Genomic DNA, 27,622 nt, shown 5'->3' with positions numbered 1-27,622 from the left:
ACATTCACCACTGACTCAAATGAGTTGCAGCTGGGCATACACAAAAAAAGTACACATAAAAAATAAACTCTTACATTTCATTCAGTGTTTTTGAGCTTGAAACAACCTTCATTTACAGCATGGCAAGAGAATGTTTGGATTATTACAGCATGGGAGAAGTCCACAAATTGTTTACATACGGTATTTTACCAAAAGATTCGCTCGTTTGTAAGTAAAAAACTACTCTCAAAATTTGCTCAGTTTTAATGCCCACTAGATGACAATTCTCCATTGATGAAGGCTATCAGTGTGAAACGATTCTCCTCTGTTGATAAAGTCCCTGATACTAGTCAGTCTTGCAAAGTTCTATTAGTCTGGATTATGTAATTATTGAGCTTTTTTTTTTTTTTTTTTTACGTCATGTCACATTTTGCCACATTTGCTGCAGTAAATTCAGTTATTTATATGTAAGGGACTTGTACTGATTAAGTGTGCATTTGAAAAAAAATTAAATAAAAGGAAAAATTAAATAAAAACCGGATCAAGTATAATATCCAATATATTATGTCCTAATAACGGAAACAAACGTTCTGGAATGGTCACTAGGTTTGATGTTTTGGGCTTCTCTCTGGACTTCTTTCTCTGGCTTTTCCATTCCTTTCTGATATTGATATAACGATTACATATTTACAAAACAAACTTGAATCTCTCCAACAATGTCCACACGTACATAATTGTAAATAAATTAAAGAGTAGCATCAAAATCAAATGTACAAAGTGCCCCCTTGCGTCACGACTTGAGATGCAACGATTTCATCTTCATCATCATCATCGGGCTGTGCACACACCCAAGAGCAAACATGATAAATTAAAAAGAATCCACACTATGCTGAAACGACACACCATAGCTCTTAAGTAATGTTAACGGTGATGGGAGTTGTTTTTGGTGAAGATAAATTGAGAATGGTGACTGCTGCATTCAGACATTTCCCAGTGCCCAGGGTTGTGTATCTCAGCTGAAGTCCACCTCAGATCATATATACATGGGAGTCTCCTGACCAGTTAAGAGTCTAAACATGGCAGCTGGCATAGTCTTCATGTGGATCTGTTTCAGGACAAAGAAAGATCTCTTTTTACTAAAAGCAGTAATATATAGCATTAATATACTATACATATGTTCTGTTGAATTTCCTATTTATCACAGTCCTAAATCACAGTTTCAAAACAGACAATAAGATATGTGACCCTGGACCACAAAACCAGCCTTAAGTCACTGGGGTTTATTTTTTAGCAATAGCCAAAAAAACAAAATTATCAATTTTTCTTTTATGCCAAAAATCATTAGGATATTAAGTAAAGATCATATTCCATGAAGAGATTTTGTAAATTTCCTACTGTAAATATATCAAAACTTAATTTTGGATTAGTAATATGCATTGCTAAGAATTCATTTTGACAAATTCAAAGGCAATTTTTCTCACTATTTAGATTTTTTTAAATAGTTGTATCTCTGCCAAATATTGTCTGATCCTAACAAACCATACATCAATGGAAATCTTATTTATTCAGCTTTCAGATGATCTATAAATCTCAATTAAGAAAAAATTACATTTAAGACTGGTTTTGTGGTCCAGGGTCACATGTGTTTTTTTAAACACCAAATTAGCATATTAAAATAATTTCTAAAGGATCATGTTACGCTCATGACTGCAGTAATGGCTGGTAAAAAAATTTGGCTTTGTCATTACAGGAATAAATTACATTTTAAAACAAATAATGAAATATATATTCAAATATATCTATATAGTAAATATATTAAAATAGAAAACAGATATTTTAAATTGTAATAACCTATACTATTACTATTATCACTCTATTTTGATCATAAATGACTTTCAAAAACATAAAAAATACAAAATAAATGATTCAAACTTTCAAAAGGTAGTGTATGTATAGTGCTCACCTCGCCAACAGAATTGGAGAGAGCTTGGACGATTTTCTCATGTGCCGTGGCCACAACACTTTGGCCATTTATCTCAATAATACGATGACCAACCCGCACGCCTCCTCTCTCTGCAATCCCTCCTCGCATTAGACTACAGATCTGAGGAGCACAAAACAAAAGTGGAACTTAACAGTAAGAATTATATCTCAAGACTTTGTTTCAGACTGCCTCTTCCACCATACTCACAATGCCATTCTGCACACTAAAACCCAGCTGGTACTTGAGGTCTGGTCTCTTGATGAGAACTGTGGTTACAGGAGGGCAGCTCACGATGTTTAGCTTCACCTGCACCTGGTTTTTCAGGCCCTGGTGGAGATGAACAAAACATACATGCGGTTGTATTACTAGAATTGTATAATATGATCACACAATAATAATTTAATACGATTTATAATAATGATACAATCACACCTGCACTGTGTTATTACACTTGGATCATAACAACAGGAAATCAAGACTGTATTGCCTTTGCAAGCACTTGATTGACCTGTGGTGGTTCGGTAGCCCTAAACCAGTAGACCCTTAACAACCAGCTACTCAAAATAACACAGATGGATTCATGGCCAAGCCAAGATTCAGCCCACTGCGCACTGTGACAGCCCAAGCCCTCTGCACACCTTGATGATTCCCTGACAGGTGGCGAGAGGCAGCCCCACCAGACTGGTGTTGTTGATTGACATGATCTGGTCACCGATGCTGAGCTTCCCAGAACGGGCGGCAGGGCCTCCATTCATCATGTTTGCCAGGATGACGGTGGGCAGAATAGAGCCCCAGCCAGACTCCACAATAACTATGCCCAGAATCTCCCCCTTCTGCTTCTCCAGTTGCAACTGTGGGAGTAGAGAGATAGAGATAGAGAGAGTGAGAGTGAGACAGAGGCATAGGCAAGGGATTGTAGGTGATTGCCAATAAAAGGCCAGTTAAGGAAACAATTTTACTCGGTGCTATAGAGAACAACCTTGGGCATTTAAAATTCCGTTATTTGGTGCACTGGTCCTTTTGAAGGGGGTGTTTAATGCTATATCATGCATTCAGAGCTATTTACACTGTTTAAGAGATGGATTCTCCTGCCTAACATGGCCAAAGTTTAAAAAAACGATTTGGACGTATGACTCTGTATTGGAATATTTCTGTGCCAAACACACTCCTTCCGGGTTTGTATAACCCCTTGTCCAAATACCCACACTTGCAGTCTTGGCCACTTTAGAGCTAGTGCACGCGACTGTCCCAGGTCTTAAAAACACCAAAGCGCAGTGCCCTTAACGCGTACTAAATTTCGATTCGAGGCTTAGTGTATCCCATCATGCATCATGTTGTGGAATAAAATCGTGAGGCTTTTATTAGTAGTAATTTGTTATTATATATAATATGGTAGTAAAACAAACAGTTGCACGTTTTATTGGTGCAAATGAGTAGTGGTGATAATTATTTGCGACTTCTTTTTATCACATAATTAGAAGCACCACTAAATTAAATTGTGTCATCTGTTATAGGGACTACTAAACAGACAAGTCTGTTTGTTTGTTCCTGTATTTTCAGTGACAAATGTTGTATAAACAAGGCCAGGTTCGATGCTGTATTTTCACATAATTTGATACTGAAAGATGGATTGACCCCAGCAATAAAAGATCCCGGTCGTCAGTTGGAATCACTACTTCAAATTTCTGTGATGGAGTGCTCACGACTCTTTAGGCTGTTTTCAGAGAGAAGCGTAAAGCTCTGTGTTTCTTTTAGAAATCTGATGTTATCAAATGATTAGTAATTACTTTCAAAACTAAAGACTCTTCTGAGATATGATGACAGTACTGCTAGACAGGCACTCAAGATTAACATAAGATTGGACGAAACGTGTGTTATGTCCCCTTTAAATGGTAGAGTAAATGTTATAGCTCTTGAAGCATTTCAATATTTCAGACAGTAAAAGTTCAATAAAACTGTACATTACTATCATGCTGAGCATCATTTGGTTTAATGAATCTGTGTGCACATCAGGTGGTGTACGGCTCAGATGTTGTGCTTAACTGGGCATCCTTGAGCAATATTTGCATTGGAAAAGCATTTGGTGAATTTATCATTGGACATTGAGATTTAAATCACTGTAATTGTGTCCCATCTGGAAGACCGGCTCCTTAATATGACAATTGGGTAAGCTCTCAAACGGGACGGGACTTTGCAACAAGCTGTCAATAACTGAAACTGTGATTTACGTGACTGACACCATTTGAACGCAGAGTGCTCAGAGAGAGATTTGAAATCTTCTTTGGAGGCATTTAATTTACCGTTTTGCATAATGGAGCATTTCATTTAATTTCACTGTTTAGTAGTAGTTTGAGAAGCAGCTTTTAGGATCAACATCATAGACAACAAAATGATCTGATTAAGTGACATCTGTGCTTTCACACTGTCACTGGCTACAAACACATAACACTATGTCAAATCCTTTATATAAGCCATTATATAACCACAACACTTAAAGGGATAGTTCTCCCCAAAATGAAAATTCTGTCATCATTTACAATTTTCATTTTTGGAAACTAAGTTCTAGATACTTTACAAACTAGCTCAAGTGTTACCAGTGGTTTTTATGGTGTGTGCTGCTGTCCGTCATCACTTTCCTCTGCTTTCTAGTAATCCCGCTTGTATTGAGAAGAAAAGCATCAGTGTGCCGGGTCAGCTGTGTTCTAACACAGAGAGAACACTTAACAGAGAAGAAAGCGTCTGGCAGCTGACCTCTTTGCAGTTGTCTGAGTTTGAGAAGTGGATGAGGTCATCATTGTACATCTCCTGTGTGTTGATGATGTCGCTGTATTCTTTCTGGCTCAGGTCCTCTGGGTTGATCCCATTGGCTCGGAGAAATTCCTGGTAGGCCACGCTGAATGCCTGACCAATGGACTGTGCTATGAGCTGGGCCTGCATATGTCGGAGAAGAATGTATACATCTGGCATTAATTATAAGCTGCTTACATAATAGAAGTAAATAGAACTACATAATTTCACATATAGTTTATTATGAGCCTTTTAAAGAAAAAAGCAAGTTAAGTCACATTTATCTTGTAATTTATCTATGTAATCATTGTTTTAAAGCAGCTTCACACTAATAAACAGAAAAATAACAGTGTCAAAGTTGCTAAATTCATTAGTTAGGAAACCAATTTAATTTCATTCGTTAAGCAGCTCTAAAGAAGACAATGGTGTCATTATTCAGCCCAGTTTAGTGCAATTTTGATTTAATTTTCTTCAGTAACAGTGTCAATACTGCAAAGTTCATCGGTTATGAAACAGGCTCTAAAGAAGACAAGTGTCATTATTCAGCTCTATAACCGTTTTGATGTTGCAAATTTATTAAATTATGAAACAAATCCCTCTATAAAGCAGCTGTAAAGAAGACTATATTGTTGTTATCCATCTCAATTCAGTCAAAGTTTTGTTCTCAACCTATAGTTTTAGTGCAGTCAAATCAATATTATATTAACCCCCAAGTGAGCCCCAAGTGACAGAGGCAAGAAACCAAAACTCCATCAGAAAAACTTTGAGAGAAACCAGGCTCAGTCAGAGGGCCAGTTCTCCTCTAGCCTGGAAGCAGGTTAGTTGTTCTGCATATAAGCTTCTTTGCCTTTAACAATACATGAAAAAAAAAACATATATATATATATATATATATATATATATATATATATATATATATATATATATATATATATATATACCGCAAATCAATGCAGCAGATGAACACTGTGTCAATTTTTTTCCTCTTTATTGATTAGATTTTTTGTGAATCTGCTCACTCATAGTGTATTATTGTACATTGATTTCTCACTCTAGAATACGTTTATGTTTTTTGAACAGTCTCCAAAACCACTAGATGTTGTCTTTGAAGCTAAGCTGGTGCTACAGTAGTGCTCACTGTGAAATGTGAATACACTGGCCAATTTCAAGCACTACAACCTTATTCAAATCTTACTGAATAATCTTCATTGGAAGTAGAAAAATTGCTGGATAAAGGCTATTATATTTGCCTTTCGGCACTAGAATGCTAAAGAGGTGCAGTGGAATAGAAGTTCACTCCTTTGCTAATAATTGTGGCATTTTTCTGATTCAACAGTACCCCTCAGATGACGTGCACAGGTAGGGATCATTGCATTTGCCTGATGAAGGTCTTTGACCGAAACGTTGCTATTCTTTACTTTTTGGAATAAAGGGAGAATAACAGTGTGCAGATATTTTTCCATTATTTGATGTACCATTTGATCTTGCACCTGGCCAAGACTTTGTTTGGACATGCAGATGTTGACCCTTTTTTTTACACAAGTAGGGGTCATGCCATTAATCTAGCATCCCAACATGTGTGCTGGCTTTGATTTACACAGGTAACACGGCTGCTTTAGAATTATTCAGAGAACTGAACATCTAAATCAGTCATATGATAAAAACACAAAAGCAAAAAACACACCAGCAGTGATCAGGCTGAATGACTTCTGAAGGACCATGTGACACTGAGACTAGAGTAATGGCTGCTGAGAATTCAGCTCTGCCATCACAGGAATAAATTGCATACTTATTAATTACATGATTAAATTACAAAACAGTTATTAGAAACTGACATAAATATTTCACAATATTACTGTTTTTACTGTATTTTGGATGCTCGGTGAGCATAAGGACGTCTTTAAAAAATGTTTTTAGAAAATTACTGAAAACAAACTTTTAAAAAGTAGTGTGCATATATACAAATCAAATGTTTGGACAGTTTTACATATTGGAATAACACTGAAGTTATTCACATGGTTCCCATATATGATGATCACATGTAACATCAGTTCCAACTTACCCATAAAAGGGGGTATTTTTATTAAATGAATAAAAAATCATTTCTATAATAGAAAGTCATATTTCCACAAAATTTATTAAGTGGGCACAATTTCTTTTTGTCCAATCTTTGGGCTGATATGCATATATAGATTATAAAAGGAAACAGAAGCATTCACACTTACATCCTCGGACTCAAATACGTGGCATATCATTTTGTACTGCTTCTTGGCCTCATGGGCTCCGGGGGTGGTCTCGATGCAGTCCTGTGAGGCGGTGCGTGGCATGCGGCGTCTTGCCATTAGAACCACAATGTTCCCAATGTCAGCAATGTATGAGATGGTACGCAAAGCGTTATCCATCATGGTCTCCTTTGAAACAACAAAGAGAGTAACCACAGTTACTTCTCAGCATTCTGTGGCAACACCTTCCAACACATTACACCAGACTAGAGTTAAGGCTGTGTTTTAATCCCATTGAGCAGCTTAGTTATCATTTCACAGATTTTCTCATTCAAACGGGCTCGCATTGCATTCTCTTAGCGACAGCCTCCAGATGCAACCTAGGGATAAGAATGCACAGTGGGTTTCCAGAACACTCCTATTCATCAATCCCCCTTCAGGAAGATCTGTTTGAAGCTGCAAGCATACATCCTTGGGTTCACCCAGATCTTTAAACAGTAAAGTTACAGCCATCCCTGCTTAGTAAAGGGAAGATGACCTTGAAATTGTATTCACGAAAATAACTGTTCTGATACTGTTCTAATTGAGAAATTGTAATACTTTTCTATATTCCATGAACTGAATGGAGTGTAAAAGCAGAACAAGAAACAGCATACATATGAAATGCAATCTATTTTATATATTTATATAAAAACATAAAAGTTAATAAATCATCAGAGAGCTGAAAGAATTAATGATCCAGAGCACAGAGGAAATTCATGCAGCATTTCGATTCAATGCACACAAAGGTCATGTGCGGGATTTTCATTTTCATTGTTTTGCAGCTCTTCTTTAATTTATAGGAGCATAATATGTGGCACGTTTACTTCAAAGACTCTATGAAACAGATTGTGAAGGACCATCAGCATCTATCAGTTTTTAAAAATAGCACTTTCTTTCAACTTAATGCATATATTTTATATGCGGCTAACAGATGACGATTTGCATTGCTGAAAGCTTCCTCTACTATTCAGTAACAACACTCAGCTTACATTAAGGAAATATCAGCGCTCGCAAGAGAGCACAAGACCAGTGTTTAAGGTAAAGCTATGTTATAGGCTTTGGTTGTGTGTTACTTAAATTCTTCATCTGAGATGCTTTGTCTTTGTCATGACACGGAGAATCTGTTTTGTTTTCAGTTGGCTGTGCACCAGAATCCACGCATCCACCACAGTCATTAGATATATTTACATCCAGCCATGTAATCCATTACCAGCCTAGTAATAAATGTAAAGGTGATAAATAGAAGCAAGAAAGAAAGGATGAATCATAATTTAATATGCCAAAATATGTAATAAAAAACAATTGCAATTCAGCATGCAAATATTACAATGATGTCATGACTATCAGTGTATCATTGTAAGTTTGAGGTTATGAAACATTAATAGTACATTTTAATAAAGTTTGTATGGATTCTGTGTGCTAAGCAGATTGGGCTGAATTAAATCTAAAAGTTTCAGTCTTAGGGTACTTTGAATGTCTGAGGAATATCAATAGAGCCTTGAAGGCACTGTAATGAATCTGTAACAGCCAATAGAGACTCACTGTGAGATGTGACAGGCAGGGTGAGGACTGACACTGCATTGCAGCACATAACGAAATGTCCATGCCAGCCTGCCCACTCACTGCTGTTTAGTCAGAACTCATACACATAACCGCAGCAACACACACAGTTATGTTACTCGGTACCCGGGTATTAATCATACCATTAAAGCAGCAAATAGCTCTTCATACCTTATGCTTACAGTAACACTAGTGTGGAAAAGGAGGAGCTGTTGCAGCTGGAGATTAAGAACAAATCTTAGTTATTACCATCATTAAGCTCTCCTTCACTGTCTACAAGCCTGATCATATGCACATCTCTTGTCTCTACAGACACACATTACGTGTTTTATTTCAGTTATGTAACAAAAGGTTATGTAAGATACAATATCTGAGCATTCTCTTTGCATAAATATTTCACAAATCAAAATAAGATTTATCTCCTTTTTTCCAAATATGATTTATAATGTATGATGTACACTCTACATCTTGAGAATACATATTTTGGCCATTCCGCCTCAGTAACTTTAAATGATTCCCAAACTTTGTAAAAATAGAATGTAATATTAGTTGGTATATAATTATTATTAAGGAAGAAACAAGCAGAAGGGATATTAAACCAATATATACTATTTTGCTTTGAGGCTTATTATTTATCTGCTTAATTGATGAAGGCATCCAAGTGTTACAATTAATTCAGCTATCAGTTAATTACTTACACTTATGTGCATATTCCATTTTCTCATTTTTTTTTTTTTTTTTTAATCTTTTCAGATTTTATTTTGAAAGCTGTATCACTAGGCAGCCGCATGAACTCACCTGGCTGTCTGCATTGAGTACTTTGATCCTTTGAGTTGAGATGAAAAGATCCACCTCAGTCAAAGTCTGAGCATCTCCCTCTGGATTCTGCTGACAAAAAAGAAATAAAAAACATGAACAAAAATATGAAAAACTACCCCCTACCTCCAAGAGGTCAGAATGCTGTAACTCACAGTGGCTCATGAGAAGACCTAAAGAAAAGGCACAACCTCTCAGACCCCTAATGAAAGCATTTTAAATGTTTATTCATAAATCATGCACGGGCATAAGCTTGTCCACATGGCAGGGCTATGCTTAACCTCTGTAAATTGCAGCATTAATATCCCAATTGGGAAACAATATGGTGTGCTCAGGTGCAAAGGACATATGGATTGGAAATGTGAAACTGCATTGACTATCGATAACCTGTCCAATTAATAATTTATTACAATCAAAACTCTTCAAAACACTACAAAACTGTTCAAAGCCTATAACTGAGAAACACAGTGAGGTAATCAGGCCAAGAGACAAATAATCACTGGGAATACAGCCCTCTGTGATAAGTAGATGCCATGCGGAGGTTTGAAATAATGAAATGATTGATACTAGAGAGTGAGTGAGTGAAAGAGAGAGAGAGTGAGAGCCTTTCGGTGCAGTGTGGTGGAGCACAGGGTGATGCAATGACAGACGGGTAAGTAAAATGACACAATGGCAACACTTAACCAGCTGTCAGGCTGTCTCAGAGTGCCAATCATTTGCCTGCCAGCACATTTCTGCTGAGATTCTTGCTTTTGTTTTGTGTTACTGCCATAAAAAATGGTTCTACACACAGACGGCTACAGCTACATTTTATACAGGGCTAAAAGTGCAGTCTGTGTAAAATAGCTTTGAAATTTGAACCTGTATCTTCAAAGGTTTATATGCATCAGTTGCAGCCCAGAAGAGGCTGGTTTGCCAATAGTTAGTTTGGCTTAAAGAGGCCCTCACAGATCCCAGACAGCCAGATCTAAAGCTTCACTTCACCTGGTTTCACCAGAACTTATAAAAGCTACACAGATGATGGACACAGAGATGAAGTAGATGGCAAAAAAAGGCATGTTCTTCTTCTATCAGTCTTTTTTTTTTTTTACACACCGCCTTTTTCTTGATTTTGACTGCCTTCTGTACCCTCTGGAAGATGTTCAGGATAGTACAGGGGTCGTCACACACGGGAGCAGCAAAAAAACATGAAGGTAAAAAAAAAAAAACATTAAAAACAGGCAAAACATATAAACAACCAAACACAAACTCTGCATGCCATGTATGGCATGTGTGTTCTTTGTACACAAACATGAACAAACCCAGAATGTAGCAAAATTTCCCTTTGCACACACATACAAAAAGATAGCAAATCATAGGACATGCAGATATGGGTTCAATAAATGTTACTGTACATTGAAAAAAAAAAACAGAAAATTGTTTTTAATTTATTTTACGCATTGACATTTCTCAACAGGATAAGAAAAATGTCTATTTGTATCCAATAATATATGTTAGTCCTTTTATAGCATAAGCAGTCATTACTTTCAATAAATGTCGTATTGTTATAGTTGTGTGATTCATCACTGACACTAGATTCATTGTCAGAATCTCACAACAAATGCAGCCTAACACCTCAGTTTATCAACCTGCCATATTATGACTTCAGGGAGAACAACAGCTGTCATAGTGGACTGACTGGATATTGTACAGTGTATTCTACTGTACAACATTTTTAATCTCGTCAACAAAATCATACAGGAAAATTTTACTAATAAAAGGTTATTTTGATTTCTTTAACCACAACACATCATGTAAAAACAACATGGCAAGATATGAACAATGCACTAAGAATGTTTTTTTTTTTTCGAGGAAGAAAAATATATAAAAAATATGATTGTTTTAAATAATATTATTTAATTTTGCAGTGAAATTATATTTTCGTAGACTTGAATCAAATGGCATGATATAATGTTATTTAAATAATATTTCTAGTATTTATCATTTGTATCATTTTCATTTTTAATTTAATTTAAGTTGTGTTAAAAGTGTTATTGTCAGTAGACATACAAGGGGACACAGTGGGAAGTGCAAACAAAAGCAGGTTTATTTGAACACAAGCAGGTAGGAGAAAACAAGGCAAAGAGTCCAGGTGAGAGTTCAGGGAGTAGCAGGGGTAAGCTGGGCTTAAGTATCTTAGTCCAATTTCCTTTCCAGGGGGTACCAGGGGAACGGCAGATCATGGAGCCGATGGAGCACTGGAGCTGAGGAGAACAAGGAGCAAAACGCTGGAGAAAACTGGCAGGTAAGGGTAGCAGAGCCAACTGTGAGACCAGACAAAGTGATAGCGAGGAGAGTGCAAGGATACGGGGAGCTTGATAGGTGGTGACAGGTGCAGGGAATAAGACTCCCAGTGATGGTGATTGTGGACTGAGAGTAGGTGAGAGACTAATGAGGATAATTAAAGGTACACAAGTGAATGGAATGACAATCAAACGAGAGGGAGAAACTGGGTTACAGGGAGCACGTTGGGAGAAAACAACAAACCCACCCCCCGAAAGACTCTGAATCCCCTGGCTGGGACTGACTCTGGGCTAAGCTCAGAATTCTACTCAAGGCTGCATTCAGGAACAGATGCTCTCCCTCTCTCTGGGCCTGAAATGGAAGCATGAGCCCTCTCTGGTCTTGACTTGGGATTTGAGGCCCTCCCTGGGCCTAACGTTGGAACAACAGCCCTCTCTGGGCTGAACATGGGGACAGGAGCCCTCTCTAGGCTAGACTCTGGTTTTGAGGCCCTCCCTGGTCCAGACATGGGAACAACAGCCCTCTCTGGGCTGAATGTGGGGACAGGAGCCCTCTCTGGGCTTAACATGAAAACAGAAGCCCTCTCTTGAGCCCATTTCACACTGCACGTCGGACCCGCAATATTTCCGGAACATTGCCGGGTTGCCTTCTGTGTGAAAGCAACCATGTCCCGGGATCGATTACCAAATTGAACCCGGGTCGGGGACCTAGTAACATTGCGGGGTTCGACCCGGGACGAGCGCTGTGTGAACAAAAGCCAGATCTAATTCCGTGTCGAAGTGATGACGCGCGTTATCGCGCAACTCTTTTACCAGCTGTTTTGAAGGAAGATCAACGTTCGCGATGAAAACATATGTGCAAACTGTAATGAAGCAGAGATCAGTTAGTTACTTTCCGCGCTGACGCAGAGATCGTTTGCTTGCCTCAGTGAAAGTATAACGTGCCTAGCGTTTTCGACTCATACATTACACGTCACGCGCTGATGTCACGTGTCGTTACGGGATCTTCAAGGGATGTGTGTGAAAGCACGCACATATACCGGGTCATCACTGGCAATGTGAAAGTGCAAAATCTAGCGACCCGGGAACAATTGCAGAAACACTTTACCCCTGTATTTGCCGGAATGGCAGTGTGAAAGGGGCTTTGGATGTATTGGATTCAGGGCAGGAGTCGACACTGAAGTGGTATCAGGGGCTGGAGCCAATGCTGGAGCGCATTCAGGGGCTGGAGCCGACACTGGAGTGGATTGACTCAGCTGCAGGGCATAATACATGCATTCCTTGAGAAAGCCCATGAGAAGGTCCTTGGGCATTCTAGAGTACCCCAGATCATCTAAGCCTCCTCAAAACAATGCTATCAGCTCTGAGTCGCCCACTGCAGAAGTTTTGACCAGCTCTCTGAACTCCAACATAAAGTCCACCATTGGGCGGCCATTTTGAATGAGGGAATATAGAATGGTCCATGGTCCTCCAATACTCCTGGAGATTTGATGGGCTGGTCTTCTGTCAGTAGACATACAAGGGGACACAGTGGGAAGTGCAAACAAAAGCAGGTTTAATTGAACACAGGCAGGTAGGAGAAAACATGGCAAAGAGTCCAGGTGAGAGTTCAGGGAGTAGCAAGGGTTAGCGGGGCTTATCTGAGTAACTTAGTCCAATTCCCTTTCAGGGGAACGGCAGAGCGTGGAGATAATGGAGCACTGGAGCTGAGGAGCAGAACGCAGATAAGGGTAGCATAGCTAACTGTGAGACCAGACAATGTGACAGTGAGGAGAGTGCAAGGATACAGGAAGCTTGATAGGCGGTGAAAGGTGCAGGGAATAAGAATCAAACGAGAGGGAGAAACTGGGTCACAGGGAGCACATGGGAAGAAGACACAACAAAACAGGAACACAGAAGTCCAGGGGAATGACAGTTATAGGCAATATGCTTAACATTTTCATTATGATTATTTTTTATCATTTATTATATATATATGTTCTATTTAGGTCTTATCTCATATGTATAAAATACTGCATAAACTGTATAATGAGCATACAATATAAACAGAGATAAAGAAGAGAGAGAAGGTTAGAAAGAAGACAAATTGCCCTGCAACACCTCTATCTAGACACCCATTACAGCTCACTCATTATGAGTCTGACAATGTGAACATTCTGATCCTATTCAGTTCTTTCTTTCCCTCTCTCTAACTTCTTCCACCTGATTGGGGCATGATCCTTTGAACTGCTGTTATCTCTTTCTGGCTGAGCATCATGAGCACAACTACTCCTTTACTATCATTTCTGCTGCCAACATGCCTCATCCTAAGAGGAGATAAATCAACAGCACAAGAGAATAAGCTTGAAAGTCAAGGGGAAATGAGACAGTGAATGCGTGGGCGATGAATGTTGCATAAATGCTGCAACAATCTTGAGGCTACAGGGATACACTTCAATAAAACAGGCTTTTCCCCTATGTTTCTTGGCTAAAACAAACGAAATGGCTCCATCTTGCTTTCTCTGAAGCATGCAAAAGAGTGTGCTGTAACTGTGTTGGTTTAGTTACCGCTCTTATTATTCAGAAGAGGTGTGAGACACTGGAACCAGACTGAGGTATGGCCAGTGTTTCTCAACCTTTTTGTTTTATGTACCCCATCATTGACACAAAAATCATGAATGTGTTCCTTTTAACTCATACAAACAAGCATGACTGAAAGTAAATGTTCTACAATGGCAAAACACTGTGGGGAAAGTTTTTAAGAATTGCATTGTGTTTAGTGTTTGCATAACCGGTGTGAATACATATCCTGCGTGCTTTGATCTCGATTCAATAGCATATTTCAAATGAATAAAATCAGATATCACTGGTGTCATAAACTGTGCTTCTTTGATTCAAATCATGCATACAATAACAATAAAACTATATTTTCAGGCTGGTTCACTTAAAGAAATAGTTATCCCTTACGGAAAAGTAGTATTCTTTATTATATAAGTTTATTTTACTAAGTATACTTAGTAAAAGTAAAGTTCAAGTATATTTTTAAGTATACTTTATGTAGCAAGTATACAAATATCAGTGTTCAAGTAGTATACTTGTAAGTGTACTGTTTCAATACTCCTTGGGACTAAATTGGCCCACTTTCTAGTATATAAAAGTATACTTTTAAGGATACTTTGAGTATAACAGTAGCAAACTTTGAGTACAAAACTAGTTTACCTCTATGTTTGTAGTTTGTACTGCAATTAAAGTAAATGCAATTGACATATGTAAGTATAAGTCAAGTATACTTATTGTGTTATTTTAAGTATATTTCTGAGGAGTACATAAAAAGTAAACTAAAAGCATACTTTCCTTTTTTTTTTTTTTTTAAATAAGTATATAAATAGCACACTTGAATAATCTTCTCTTCCGTAAGGGAACCCAAAAACTTTAAATTTGCTAAAAACATTTACTGACCCTCATGCCATTCAAAATGTAGATTATTTTTTTTTATTTTTTATTTTCAGAACGAATTTTGCATTGCATCACTTGCTCACCAATGGATCCTCTGCAGTGAATGGGTATCGTCAGAATGAGTGTCCAAACAGATGATAAAATCATATACAATAATACACAAGTAATCCACAAGACTCCAATTCATGGACTAATGTCTTGTGAGGTGAAAAGCTGTCTTTTATAAACAAATCTATAACAATTTTAAATTCAAACCAATGCTTCCAGTCAAAATATGAGTTTCTCTATAGAATATTATTTTCTCCAGCTAAAAAGTTGACTTATCTGGTTTAGGAGAAACTATGCACAGATCAAGCACCGTTAACAAGCGAATAACAGGCCAAAACAGTTCTAAATAAATATGTCAGTGGATTTTGATGTGAGAGGAAAACAGGGGATGGACTCATATTGTGGCCAGAAATGACAGTAAAATAAATGATGCGTTTATAAGCTTTTTTGACTCTGAGTCGGATGGCACATTCATTGCAGAGGATCCATGGGTGAGAAAGTGATGTAATGCTAAATTTCTCAAAATCCATTCTGATAAAAAAGACGAATTCATCTACATCTTGGATGGCCTGAGGGTAAGTAAATTTTCAGCAAATTTTCATTTTTGGGTGAACTATGCCTTTAATGTGTGCAAATTCAAGAGTAAACAAAATAAAAAAAAAAAAAACAACAACAACTCTTTTTACTGTAGGTGGAACTAAAGCTACCAAATTGAGCATCACAATTTCTCTCATTCAACTTTATATGAGTGAACTGTCTCCTCCCATCTGGGTATGCGTTCACCTGGTTGAAAATCACTGCTTTAGAAGTGCAGCAAGAAAACCTGTCCTCAGGCTCTGCACTGACATACTGCTCACTCAGCTGTGGACAGACACATTATCATCTGCAGACTGGAAGAGCAGATGTGTGAGTGCAGGAATGTCAAGAGTTGCGTGTGTGTGAGTGAAATACTGAAAGGAAGAAGGAGAGAGAGAGAGAAAGGAGGGATGATTGTGCAGTTCATCTTAACTTTTAAAAACCTAGAAACATAATAATAGCAGGCACAGAGAGGAGAAGGAGAGAGTGTGTTGCCATGGTTTCATTTTGAGTGGCTTTTGAAGGTGTCAGGCGAGAGAAATGACCAGATTGGCCCTCCACAGAGGGAACAGAAGGTGGTCTGCGAACGCTGGAAGTCAGGGTGGAAGCTGAAGCTGCGTTCTGATTCAGAAGGTCCCTACATAGTGTTCACTCAGCAGGTTCAGTTCACCAAACTAAATTTGTTTTCAGGAGTGGCACCCGGTTTGGTCTTCTGCTACTGTTGTCTATCTGCTTCAAGGTTCGACGTGTTGTGCATTCAGAGATGCTCTTCAGTATACCACTGTTGTAATAAGAGGTTATTAAAGTAACTGTTGGCTTTCACTCACAGAACTGTCAATCACTGGACATGTTCTCTTTTTCTGACCATTCTCTGTAAACCCTGGGTATGACTGTGTGGAAAATCCTAGTAGATCAGCAGTTTCTGAAAAACTCAGACCAGCCCATCCGGCACCAACAAGCATAACATGTCATAGCCATTTAAATCAACTTTATTCCCCATTCTGATGCACAGTTTGAACCTCAGCAGATTATCTTGACCATTTCTACATGCTTAAATGCATTGATTTGCTGCCTAGCTATTGGCTGGTTAGAAATATGTGTTAATAAGCAGTTGAACAGATGTACATAATAAAGTGGCCATTGAAATGTACATAATGTACATAATGCCTAATGACGGAGTGAGGAAATAATCTAAAATCTCTATTGTTCTAGATTCATTTTAGGCTTTGTAAAGTACAAAAGTGATGTTCAATGGCTGATGAATACATTTCTTTCTCCACAGTAAATACAGTGGAGTATCATTTTATGCTGATTATACACATACAATAGTATTTGAAATCTTAATAAGATTGCCTAATACCTTGTAAAGTCCACTCCACAGAACTCTACTGTTTTGATTGGAACATACCCTGACAAAATTCCTTCTATAATCTGAGAGAGACACTGACCAGACAGGTGTACAGTACCTGTGTGAGAGTAAACAACAGAGAGGCCTGTACTATATTGTACCTCTGTATTATTTAGTACCTCTGTATTTCACTGATACAAGTGAGTGATCCTGCCATCCTGAGGCACATTCGCAGTCCTTCACTCCCACCATGAGTCTATGTGCCTCCAGTTGACAAATGTGTGCATGCATGTCTGTGGGTGTGTGTGTGTGTGCTTGTCCTTGCCATAGGTATGTGTTACCAAATGTGGAGCAGCTTAGTGGCCCACTGTGGAGCAGCTCGTAAAATTAACTGCCAGCTGTTGACCAGGAAGACAGCAATGAAGCATCATTGCAATTATAAAAACTGTCTTTTCTTAAAATAACATGCAATTCAAGAGGGAACAGTGTAAGCTAGGGATAAAAGACTACTACCTTTGAAGGACACAGAATCTGATACTTAATTTCAAAGCATTTAAAAGTTATTGATATCTTTCTGTTTAAAAATAATATAAATGCCATATAAATACCATATTATAATAATTCATCATCTGATACCATATCAGGTCCACAGAACCAGACAGCAGTAATTTTAATCTTCACAGATGCTCCTGTCAAGAATAAACAATCTCACTAAGCTAAAAGTTGCATATTCCTGATGCATTCAAATTTTACGGCTCTACAGCATGTTTTCATTTCTTATATTCAGATGCACCACTCTGGAACTGCTTCTGTCCTGAAAAAGCTAAACTGAAGTATATCAAGCATGAATGGAGGACACAGGACTAACAACTGATCCATTACCTCCTGCCCCAATGGAGTGCCAACTATAGCCAATAATTAACAGCACAATGTTTGTAACTTATAGATTCATCCTGGCAATGTCCAGCCAATATCTAGCAGAATCCTCTTCTGCTTTCAAAAACAGAGTTTAGAGTAATTGGACAAAGTATTTGCTGAGCCTGTTTTTGTGCTGGTACCTTGGCTAGTTTATGCCTAATGTGGACAGCTGACTCAAGCTCTGAATATTCTTCATATTCAGTGCAATGGTAAGTTCATAAAAGTGGCAGAAACTGTCCACCAAAGTGGATTTCCTGGGGAAATTTTAACCTTATTAATTGTATTTGTCATATTCTATTTTTAAAATTTCATCAATGATTTCAATTAGAATAAGACAACACTACAGGGCTGTTAGCATTCAAATGAAACCAGTATAAAGAAAATAAATTTGCTCTATAGAGGTGGGATACTGTAGATGCTACATCTGAAGTAGCACATTTAGAGACTGTTTACACTACAATTACAATTGCTTAAATAATTCTACGAGATTGTTTTAAAAGTATGAGTTTTGAATATTGATATATGAAATGATTCAATTTTTTTTTTAAACTGCTAGTAAGTGGTGGCAAGTTCCTGTCTGAATGAGTGAGTCATTGAATCGTTTATTTAAATGATTCATTCAAAACTGACCATTCTTGCAGTGCAGAGCAAGTGACTTGTGTTTATGAATGAGTTATTGAATAATTCACTCAAATAATTGGTTAAAAACAGGTTCAGTAACGAAACACCACTGTGTTGATCATAGACGTAATGCATAGCTTGTTGAATGGTTCTGTCTGACTTGGTTTACACTGGTTTTTCTAATGGGCTACATCACAAAGCGAATGCATGGACTCCATCAAGGAAAGTTTTTTTTTCAGTTGTTGCAAATTGAGTGATTACATACTCGCTAATGCAAAAAAACACATGTATACTGTTGTTGTTCTCTTGTAGGTATGATTGCTTCTATTGTTCTCATTTGTTAAGTCGCTTTGGATAAAAACGTCTGCTAAATGATTAAATGTAAATGCATAAATATCTTAGTGTGAACAGAGCTGATTGCTTTTGTCTACCCCATAAATTATTGCCGAATTAGGTCAGTATTCAAAGTATTCTGGGGGGAAATGTCACTTTAATTGCACCACAAGCTCTCTTAAAACACAAGAAATTCACTTGAATGTTCCATGTAACATGGCAACAGGAAGTCGTTCTACATTAACCAATTGGGAGGATGAGGGATTGCACTTCTACACCATGGAAAATAATCCTATAAATACTGATTAGTCAACAAGTCCTAGGGTGTAAACAAACAAATCTCATCTCATTTTCCACAGAGAAATCTGATTCCGCTTTGTCTTAACTTTTCACTTGAAAGCCACACCGAAATAAAATGGAAATACAGAGGTTCTAGGTTTCTGTACCTTGACCCTGCTCACTGCCTCCTGGGCTTGCATCATCCTGATGTTTTTGGATGGATTTCTCTCCGACAGGAGCTGAGTGGAGCCGAGGTAGTTTGCGGCGAAGATAATCCCATCAATGAGGTCCTCAGGCTCACAGGGGCCCGGCACTTTTAGAGGGGAAGCATTGAGAATTCATTATTAAAGCTATTTGTTGTTTCCACCTCCTCTGTAGACCCCCTGACAGCAACTGATAAGGTATATGAGTGTGAGCTTATCAGGCAGAAAAGTTACATGCAGATGTCGCGTGCATGAAAGTGTGTGCAAATATGTTTGTGTTCTCAATTCCATCCCACTGTGAGGGCTGAAAACTGTACCGCAGACATTGAAAAGCAGGAGCCAAGGTGGCCACATGAGGAAAAGCAGGGTGTGCTGAGAGTATTCTGCTGGTGTGATATGGAAATGTGGACGTAATGATACCCACCAAAGGATACATTATGCTGCCATCATTCAAGCACAAGGTTTAAATGTGACAGGACTCTATCCTTTTAATAGAAAGCAGAATTTATACCCAGAAGTAAGGCATGAAAGCAGCAATAAATTCTCAGACTTGCGTAAACCAAAAATAAGCTTGTGGTCAATCTATTGTCCTGCTTTTCCAGAACTCTCCTTCACTTCCTGTTATAGTTTGTGAGTATTCCTCTAGCTGAGCATCCACTAATGTGCCCTTATATTAGCAAACATGAGTTCTCTAATTACTGTCTCAGCACTGCAACCCATTAAAATGGCTTACAAATTCTGTCCACTTTTCCGCATGTAAATCCACTCAGACATAATGCTTTCTTCTGTGTGGCTCTCTAATCTCCTCACTCTGAGTTGGTTTGGTGAATTTGATTTGTTTTTGACTTGTTTTAATTTGATAGAATAAAACTTTAGGGAGCAGATTATCAAATGCAGAAAAAAAAAAAGAGGAGATGCTAACTTACCATCCACGAAGCTGGGAAATGAGGCCGTCTTCTTTGTTGACTAAGAAACAGAGAAACAGTGTTTGATGAACAAAATATGTTTTATAAAAAAAATAATAATAAAAAAAATATATATATATATAAACAATATAATAAAAAAAATCAAATATAGATTTTATATATATATATATATATATATATATATATATATATATATATATATATATATATATATATATATATATATATATATATATATATATAAACAGTTATATATAAACAATTTTTATGACTGTTTCAGTTCTTGAACAATTGTTTGCCTTTCTATGCGAGTCACTGAATCATTCCTTCAAATAATTTGTTCAAAAAGACTCATTGCAAAAGATTCACTGCAGTGATACCAGTACTATTTGAGAAGAATTCTGCACCTGGATTTGTTAAATATTAACTTCTTGTTAAATATTAACGTCATGCTATTTGGTCTGAATATCAGTAGGCCTGTGTGGCACTCGGTCATGTTTGAAAGTGAAAAGTGACATGACATTCAGCCAAGTATGGTGACCCATACTCAATATTTGTGCTCTGCATTTAACCCATCCGAAGTGCACACACACAGAGCAGTGAACACACACACACTGTGAACACACACCCAGAGCAGTGGGCAGCCATTTATGCTGCAGCGCCCAGGGATTCGATGCCTTGCTCAAGGGCACCTAAGTCATTGTATTGAAGGTGGTGAGAGCACTGTACATGCCCTCCCCCCACCTACAATTCCTGCTGGCCCGAGACTCGAACTCACAACCTTTCGATTGCAAGTCCGACTCTCTAACCATTAGGCCACGACTTCCCTTTGGGGCATGATTCAATTCTGTGATATTGCTCAATTATAAAAGCATAACTTTAATATAGTAATGTTATCACAAAAACATTGCCAACAGACTGAGAATAGTAAATGAGCACTGGCAATTGAATGAAAAATGTTTTTTCTTGCCCCTTTCATGCTATTGGTTCCTCATGTTCAGTGTGTCATGTTCTCATTGGTTCTCTTAGTCCTGTTTCCCTCATTGTTTGCTATAAGTAGCCATGTCATTGCCATTATCTCTCTTGTTGAGTATTAGTGTTGTAACCTGCTGTCGGTGAGTCTAGCCTGTTCATGTCAAGCCAAGTATGTTCATGTGAAGTCTGTTTCATGTTTCTCTAGTCAAGTCGATTCATGTCTTTGTTTATTATTTGGATCACTGTAAATAAAGCTGCACTTGGGTTCTCACAACGCTTGCCTTCAGTGGACTCGTTACGTCCTGTCAGTCATTCTTTAGTGGCTATTTGCAGAACTGTGCCGAGAGCTGTATGACATCGTCAGACAGAGCAATAGCCATCATTTTACAACAGAGCCATCCAAATGGAGGTTATGCTTCAAGAGGCCTTCATTAAATGCAGTCTAAGAACTCAAAATCTCTCTAAGTCAAGGTAATTAAATCTGTTCAGATGAAGTAAGGCTAAACTGAGTACTGCTACACATGACATAAGGAGGGACTGTACTGTACAGCAATGGATGCATACAAACAGAATTCCTTCGGGTGAATACTTTGTGGGTTATTACCCTTATGTTTTGATTTATTGGGTGAGTGTTCCATAATTTGCAGAAATGTTTATAAGAGAAAAAAAAATTCAAAACCTGAAATGACTTTTTAACAGTTATGACTGTGAACAATTTAATAAGGTTTAACAATAAATATTCTTGATATTCATGACCCTAATTCTCACGTCTACTACCTCCTACATGTGAGACATTCATAAGTTTTTATACAAAAAATAATCATTCAATGCTTGATGATGATCTAAAAATGACCTTGGCAGAAAGCTTGGTAGAACAACTATTTGGGAATTTTGAGTAACTGCCCAGACAATATCTTATGGCTCTTACAATCAGGCTGCAAAACTCTCATGGAGTTACATTCATGCATAAAAAATGTGCAGAGAAGCAGAACTGGCAGCTCAAGGCTGAACTCCCCTCTGTCCATGTAAATACAGTAGAGCCAGTGCAGGAAAGGCCAAATCCAATTATTGTACTATATCAACACATGGGGGAGCGTAGTGGCTGGCTAGTACAACAGCTTAGATATGCCAGGAAAAAAGCAAAGAGAAACTGTCTAAGAAAGCCAGAGAAATGTGGCATGAATAACATGACAGGCTCACACTGACTAGAATAGCTCTGATTGAAATGTGCAGTGATTATGTGGGGTGCATACTGTCAGATATTGATTGGTTAATGTGTTGTATGATTACAGGCGCACCTCAGGGACATTGTTGTTCTCCAGTGATCCATTGAGATCAGACCGCTGCTGCTTCCTTGGCTGTTCTGCACTGTTGGACACCTAGAAAGAGTTTAAATTGAGATAAATGAGTGACAAATGAGTAAAGGGTGAGATGTGACGTACAGAGGACAAAACAAAACTGCAAGCCACTTTATGAACAGCATTAGCAATCTGATGTGTGTCCGAAGCAATAGGACAACTAGAATGCTTTATGCAGCATAATGAACATTTTTCAAGCACAGTGTATTGAAACACTTTGGGAAAATGAACAGATGTTGTATTTAACTGGAAATGCACAGTGCCTAAAATAGACTTTTTGTATATCTACAGGGTAGTTTAAGTCTCAAATGAGCACTGTGTCTACTGCACATAAAGACATTATTACTTGATGAAATGCATTGCCTGACAGGATAAAATGTAATCGCCTCATTGCCCAAAGGCAATAAAGAAGCAGGAGTGTAATAGAACTTCACAAGACATTCACTGGACCACTGAGGCAATCAGACTACATCTCACCCCTTCACCTACTTCCTCCTTGGAAAGATTTAATCTCCAATTCTGTTTTGAAAATGCAAAGTAAGGTATTTTGAAGGAAATCTCTAAGAAAACCAAATTTTTCAAACTCAATTAGAAAGTCAGCACCTCCTCTCATTTTTCAGCAAAACAGACTTTTGCCATAATTTATATCAGTGTATTTGTCTTTATTACTTGCTTAGTAACTTTAGGCAGAGGTTTCTAGAAATGAGCCAGTTGAAATTTTGGGGTTGTTAAAGTAAAAAAAAAGAAAAAAAAGAAAAGAAAACCTGAGCAAGAATAATGGGACAGAATTTAAAAAGCTTCTCAAGGTAATGTATTCTAGCTGGGTGGAAATTTGTTCATATTTCGGGATTTCGAGAAATTGCTTTGATCAGGGCTCCCTCCATGTCTAGGTTACAACGAAAAATTCCAATTTCTGTCAGATTACTTTCTATAATTCTGTTCAACTTGCCGCTCAAACTGAGTTCTTTCCTCTTGAAATGAGTAAATGCTAATAACGGCCTTTTCTCTATAATTGTCTTTGGAACTGCCCCCAAAATTATGTAAAAATACATTAACATCACATTCAAGAAAGCATCCTATGCCATCTCCAAATATCACATATTAAGCATCAGCTCTTAAGAGCATAAAAAACGACATCATTACTCACTGCTCAGCTATCAGGATTCTGAGGTTCACTCTTGGGCATAAACAAGCACAATTCCCGTTTACTCAGATGCCACTTGCATTTAAATGAGGGCTGTCAACATTCACATTCATATTTAACTATAATAATGAATATGCATATTTCAGAAAGCCCCTTGGGGATGATATTTTTATTAAATTAAAATAAATAACATTTCATATTACATTAATATTTCCGATTGTTTAACTATTTAAACCTTTTAAAAGGAAACAGAAGTCTGTTTAAGTTTTGCTGTCATTGTTATCCTAGGGACCAAAAACAAGAATTTAATACATTTAATCAGCAAGAATGCATTAAACTGATCAAAAACACATTTATAATGTTACAAAAGATATGTAAATCAAATAAATGCTGTTCTTTTAAACTTTCAATTCAGAATCCTGAAAAAGAGTTTAAAGGTTTTCAGCACTGGAAATAATAAGAAATGTTTTTTAAGCATAAAATCTAAATAATATTGATTTCTAAAAGATCACATGACACTGAACGCTAAAAACAGCTTTGTCATGACAAGAATAAATTCAATATTTTACAATATTACTGTTTTTACTGTATTTTTGACCTAATAAATACAGCCTTGGTGAGAAAGAATAAGAGACTTCTTTCAAAAACATCTTCCCAGCCCCAAAAAAGTGAGATGGTAGAATTCTTAGAGCCAATAAGAGATAACTTCTACAGAATATTAGTCCAAAATAAATTGAATACATTAATACATTTCATATTTACATTTCATATTTGAGCTAATTTAGTCTGTTTTCACTAAACCGTGTATTTCATTTAATAATCCTTTCATTAAATAATGCTTTGCTGAATCGCCTACCTGCTCTCTCACGTGGTCCTGCGTCCATCTCTGTCTCTCCTCTGGTGTGTGAGGTCGTACCTTAAAGTTCCTCTGGAGCTCAGGATTGTGTCTGGCAGGGGGAATGTTGAGGGATTTGGGTCTGCCGTCATGACGGTGAGGCTGAGGGTATGAGGAAGGGACTGTAGGAGGAGCAGGGGCTGGGGCAGGGGCAGGGGCAGGCTCGGGTTTGGAGCGTGTCTCTGGCTGGTAGCCGCTTGGTGCTGGATCAAGTGCCAGTTCCTCTGGACTCTGATCAGTACCACTGCTAAGACTGCCCATGCTCATGCTCATCTTAATCTCAGCTACTATCTGATCAATATCCTCCTCTGCCTCCTCTCCAGTCTCTCCATCTGTGCTCTTATGCCCCCTGTACGGTGACACACATACAGAGTTTCCATTGTCTTCTGTGGCATAATAGTCTCCTGCGTAACCACCTCTGTCTTGCCCCACCTGCAGTACTTCTTCCTGGTCAGGGCAGTAGCCCTCACATCCTTCAACATCCTGCACTTCTTGATCTTCACCGGAGGGCGGAATCTGTTCCTGGTGGGGTTCTGGAGAGTGTTGTTGGTAGTGGTGATCGAGGACAGGCTCGGGTCTGCCGTCATACAGCTGCTGGTCACAGTCCTGCTCGAGTACTTCACAACGCACTTCTCCATCATCACCATGTGCATCATCCTCTCCCTCCACCCATTCGTCAACCCTTTCCTGGCACTCATCCGTGTCCGGAGGCGGCTTCATGTGACCGTCCGGGTGTCCGTACTCAGGCTCATTACAGTTCATTCCCTCCAGGTAGCTGTCATCCTCAGGACAATAGCGGATATAATACGTCACACCTTCATCCTCTTCCGGCAGCCCTTCGTCAAAATCATCCTCTTCTTCATCAGATGTATTGTTGACATAGTCTGAGCTAGAGTCTCCATCCAGACTGTCCGGGTGGCTGTGGTAGTCTCTGTGGGCGTGGTCTGGAGTGGTGGGCGAGGCTGGTTGGCTGTCCGTCAAATCTGCCTCCTCTTGGTTGTGGTAGGAGTGTTGGGATACCTCAGGGTCCTGGCGCTCTTCATACTCCTCCTCAGGGTGCACAGGGTCGGGATACGGGGCTGGGCAGGAGCGTGGAGCTGAAGTGTGAGGCTCTGTGGCCATGCTGCTGTTGGTCCCTGGCCTCTTCCTCTGAGCCATTGAGAACTGCTCACAGGCCGATCATCACTGGAAACTTGAATCCTGACAAACAAAAGCACACTGAAAATAAGCATGGTAACATTAATCAACACTTATATTGTATAATAACCAATTTAATACATGAAAGTTGACAAAAAAAAGAAAAAAAAACAATGACCTTGCCACACCTGCACCTCATTAATCTGCTATCTCCTTGCCACACCTGCACCTCATTTACACACACATATAAGCAGCACTCACACACAGACACTTTGCAAAGTCTTGTTTAGCCTGTCGGACATTTCCGAGCGGTTTTCCCCTGTATTTGTCATTCATGTGTTTGACCATTCCTGATTTCTGCCTGTCTGACCATTCTCTAAATAAATACTGCTTTTGAATCCGAACACCTCTGACTCTTTTCATAACAATAATAATTCCATTATTCATGTTACTGAATTTCTGATCAAATAAATGCAGCCTTGGTGAGAATAAAATCTTTCTATTGAATAGTGTATGTGTAGGGACAATTACAGTTTATCACCAAGCATTTGGAAATAAGAGCTGTGTTTCCAATGAAGTCCTCAGAGTTGTGCAACAGTCTAAACAGAACACACAGCTGAGCTCTAACACATCCACATTTCAAGCACTGTTGGGTGTATTGATCACTGAGTGGAGGCACAATCTCTTCTCAGCGCCCAGGCACCTGCTCAATTTCAGCCATCACACCATTACACCATCATCGAGGATGTGAAGAACAACACCTGTTTTTTCAGTCTTGACTTTCAAAGTGCCGAAAGCAGCATAATTAACTCAACAGCATAATATCAATTAAAATATTTGAACCATTACACTGACATATACATTTAATTCAATACATTTTAATAATTCATTACATTTATATTGCCCTTTCCTAGGCACTCAAAGCACTTTACATAGTCAGGGGGTATCTCCTCATCCACCACCATTGTGCAGCATCCACCTGGATGATGCGACGGCATGCATAGTGCACCAATCAGCAGATATGGGGATGATAAGGAGGCCATGATGGTCAGATGCCAATGGGCAAATTTGGCCAGGACGCTGGGGTAATACCCCTACTCTTTTTCAAAAGACATCCTGGGATTTTTAATGACCACAGAGAGTCAGGACCTCGGTTTAACATCTCATCCGAAGGACAGTGCTTGTTGACAGTATAGTGTCCTCATCACTACACTGGGGTGTTAGGACCCACACAGACCAAAGGGCAAGCAGCCCCTGCTGGCCTCACTAACACCTCTTCAAGCAGCAACCTAGCTTTCCCAGAAAGTCCCCCATCCAGGCACTGACCGGGCTCAACCCTGCTCCGCTTCAGTGGGCAACCACAGTCTTGGGCTACAGGGTGATATGGTTGCCATTTGTTTTCTTGGCAGAATCTTCTAACTTAAACAAGAGTGGTAATAATTGTATTATATGCTGATTTGACACTCAGTTGTACTGTTTAATATTTTGATACTTTTTTTTGGTCACTTTTGATCAATTTAAGGCATCCTTGCTGAATAAAAATACAATAAACATAGATTTATTATATTAAATAATTAATAATAATAATAAATCATACTATCTCCAAACTTTTGAATGGTAGTGTATACATAAATAAGATCATTCTTTTATGGTTGGGCCAGTGGAATTGTTGGCAGTAAAAATGCTAAAAACAAGTTTGCCAGCCAGAAAGAAACCCCTTATTGTTAAGCACTGACCATAGTATCAATGAATGT

The 27,622-nt window shown here is 38.4% G+C and overlaps 1 protein-coding gene across 2 annotated transcripts; it reads right to left on the bottom strand.

Moving 5' to 3' along the window:
- Positions 1–375: 375 nt before the first annotated feature.
- On the bottom strand, positions 376–25,920 carry LOC113051533 (amyloid-beta A4 precursor protein-binding family A member 2). Of its 2 annotated transcripts, XM_026215366.1 has the most exons (12): positions 24,693–25,920; positions 22,633–22,713; positions 20,360–20,399; positions 19,398–19,543; positions 10,486–10,521; positions 9,373–9,459; positions 6,976–7,161; positions 4,715–4,894; positions 2,602–2,814; positions 2,171–2,290; positions 1,943–2,083; positions 376–1,084 (listed from the first exon to the last, which is right to left on the bottom strand). In XM_026215366.1, the coding sequence occupies exons 1-12, from the start codon at positions 25,887–25,889 to the stop codon at positions 1,013–1,015; spliced, it is 2,499 nt and encodes an 832-aa protein (XP_026071151.1). In that variant the 5' UTR covers positions 25,890–25,920; the 3' UTR covers positions 376–1,012. The 2 variants fall into 2 exon arrangements, with proteins under 2 accessions (XP_026071151.1, XP_026071152.1); XM_026215367.1 differs by lacking the exon at positions 10,486–10,521 and having other exon boundaries at positions 24,693–25,586.
- Between the last annotated feature and the right edge of the window lie 1,702 nt (positions 25,921–27,622).

Source organism: Carassius auratus, chromosome 32, assembly GCF_003368295.1.
Source record: "Carassius auratus strain Wakin chromosome 32, ASM336829v1, whole genome shotgun sequence".
NCBI classification, from domain to species: Eukaryota; Metazoa; Chordata; class Actinopteri; order Cypriniformes; family Cyprinidae; genus Carassius; species Carassius auratus.
Note: the sequence above shows the minus strand (reverse complement) of the source record. Positions and strands in the feature narration are given on the sequence as shown.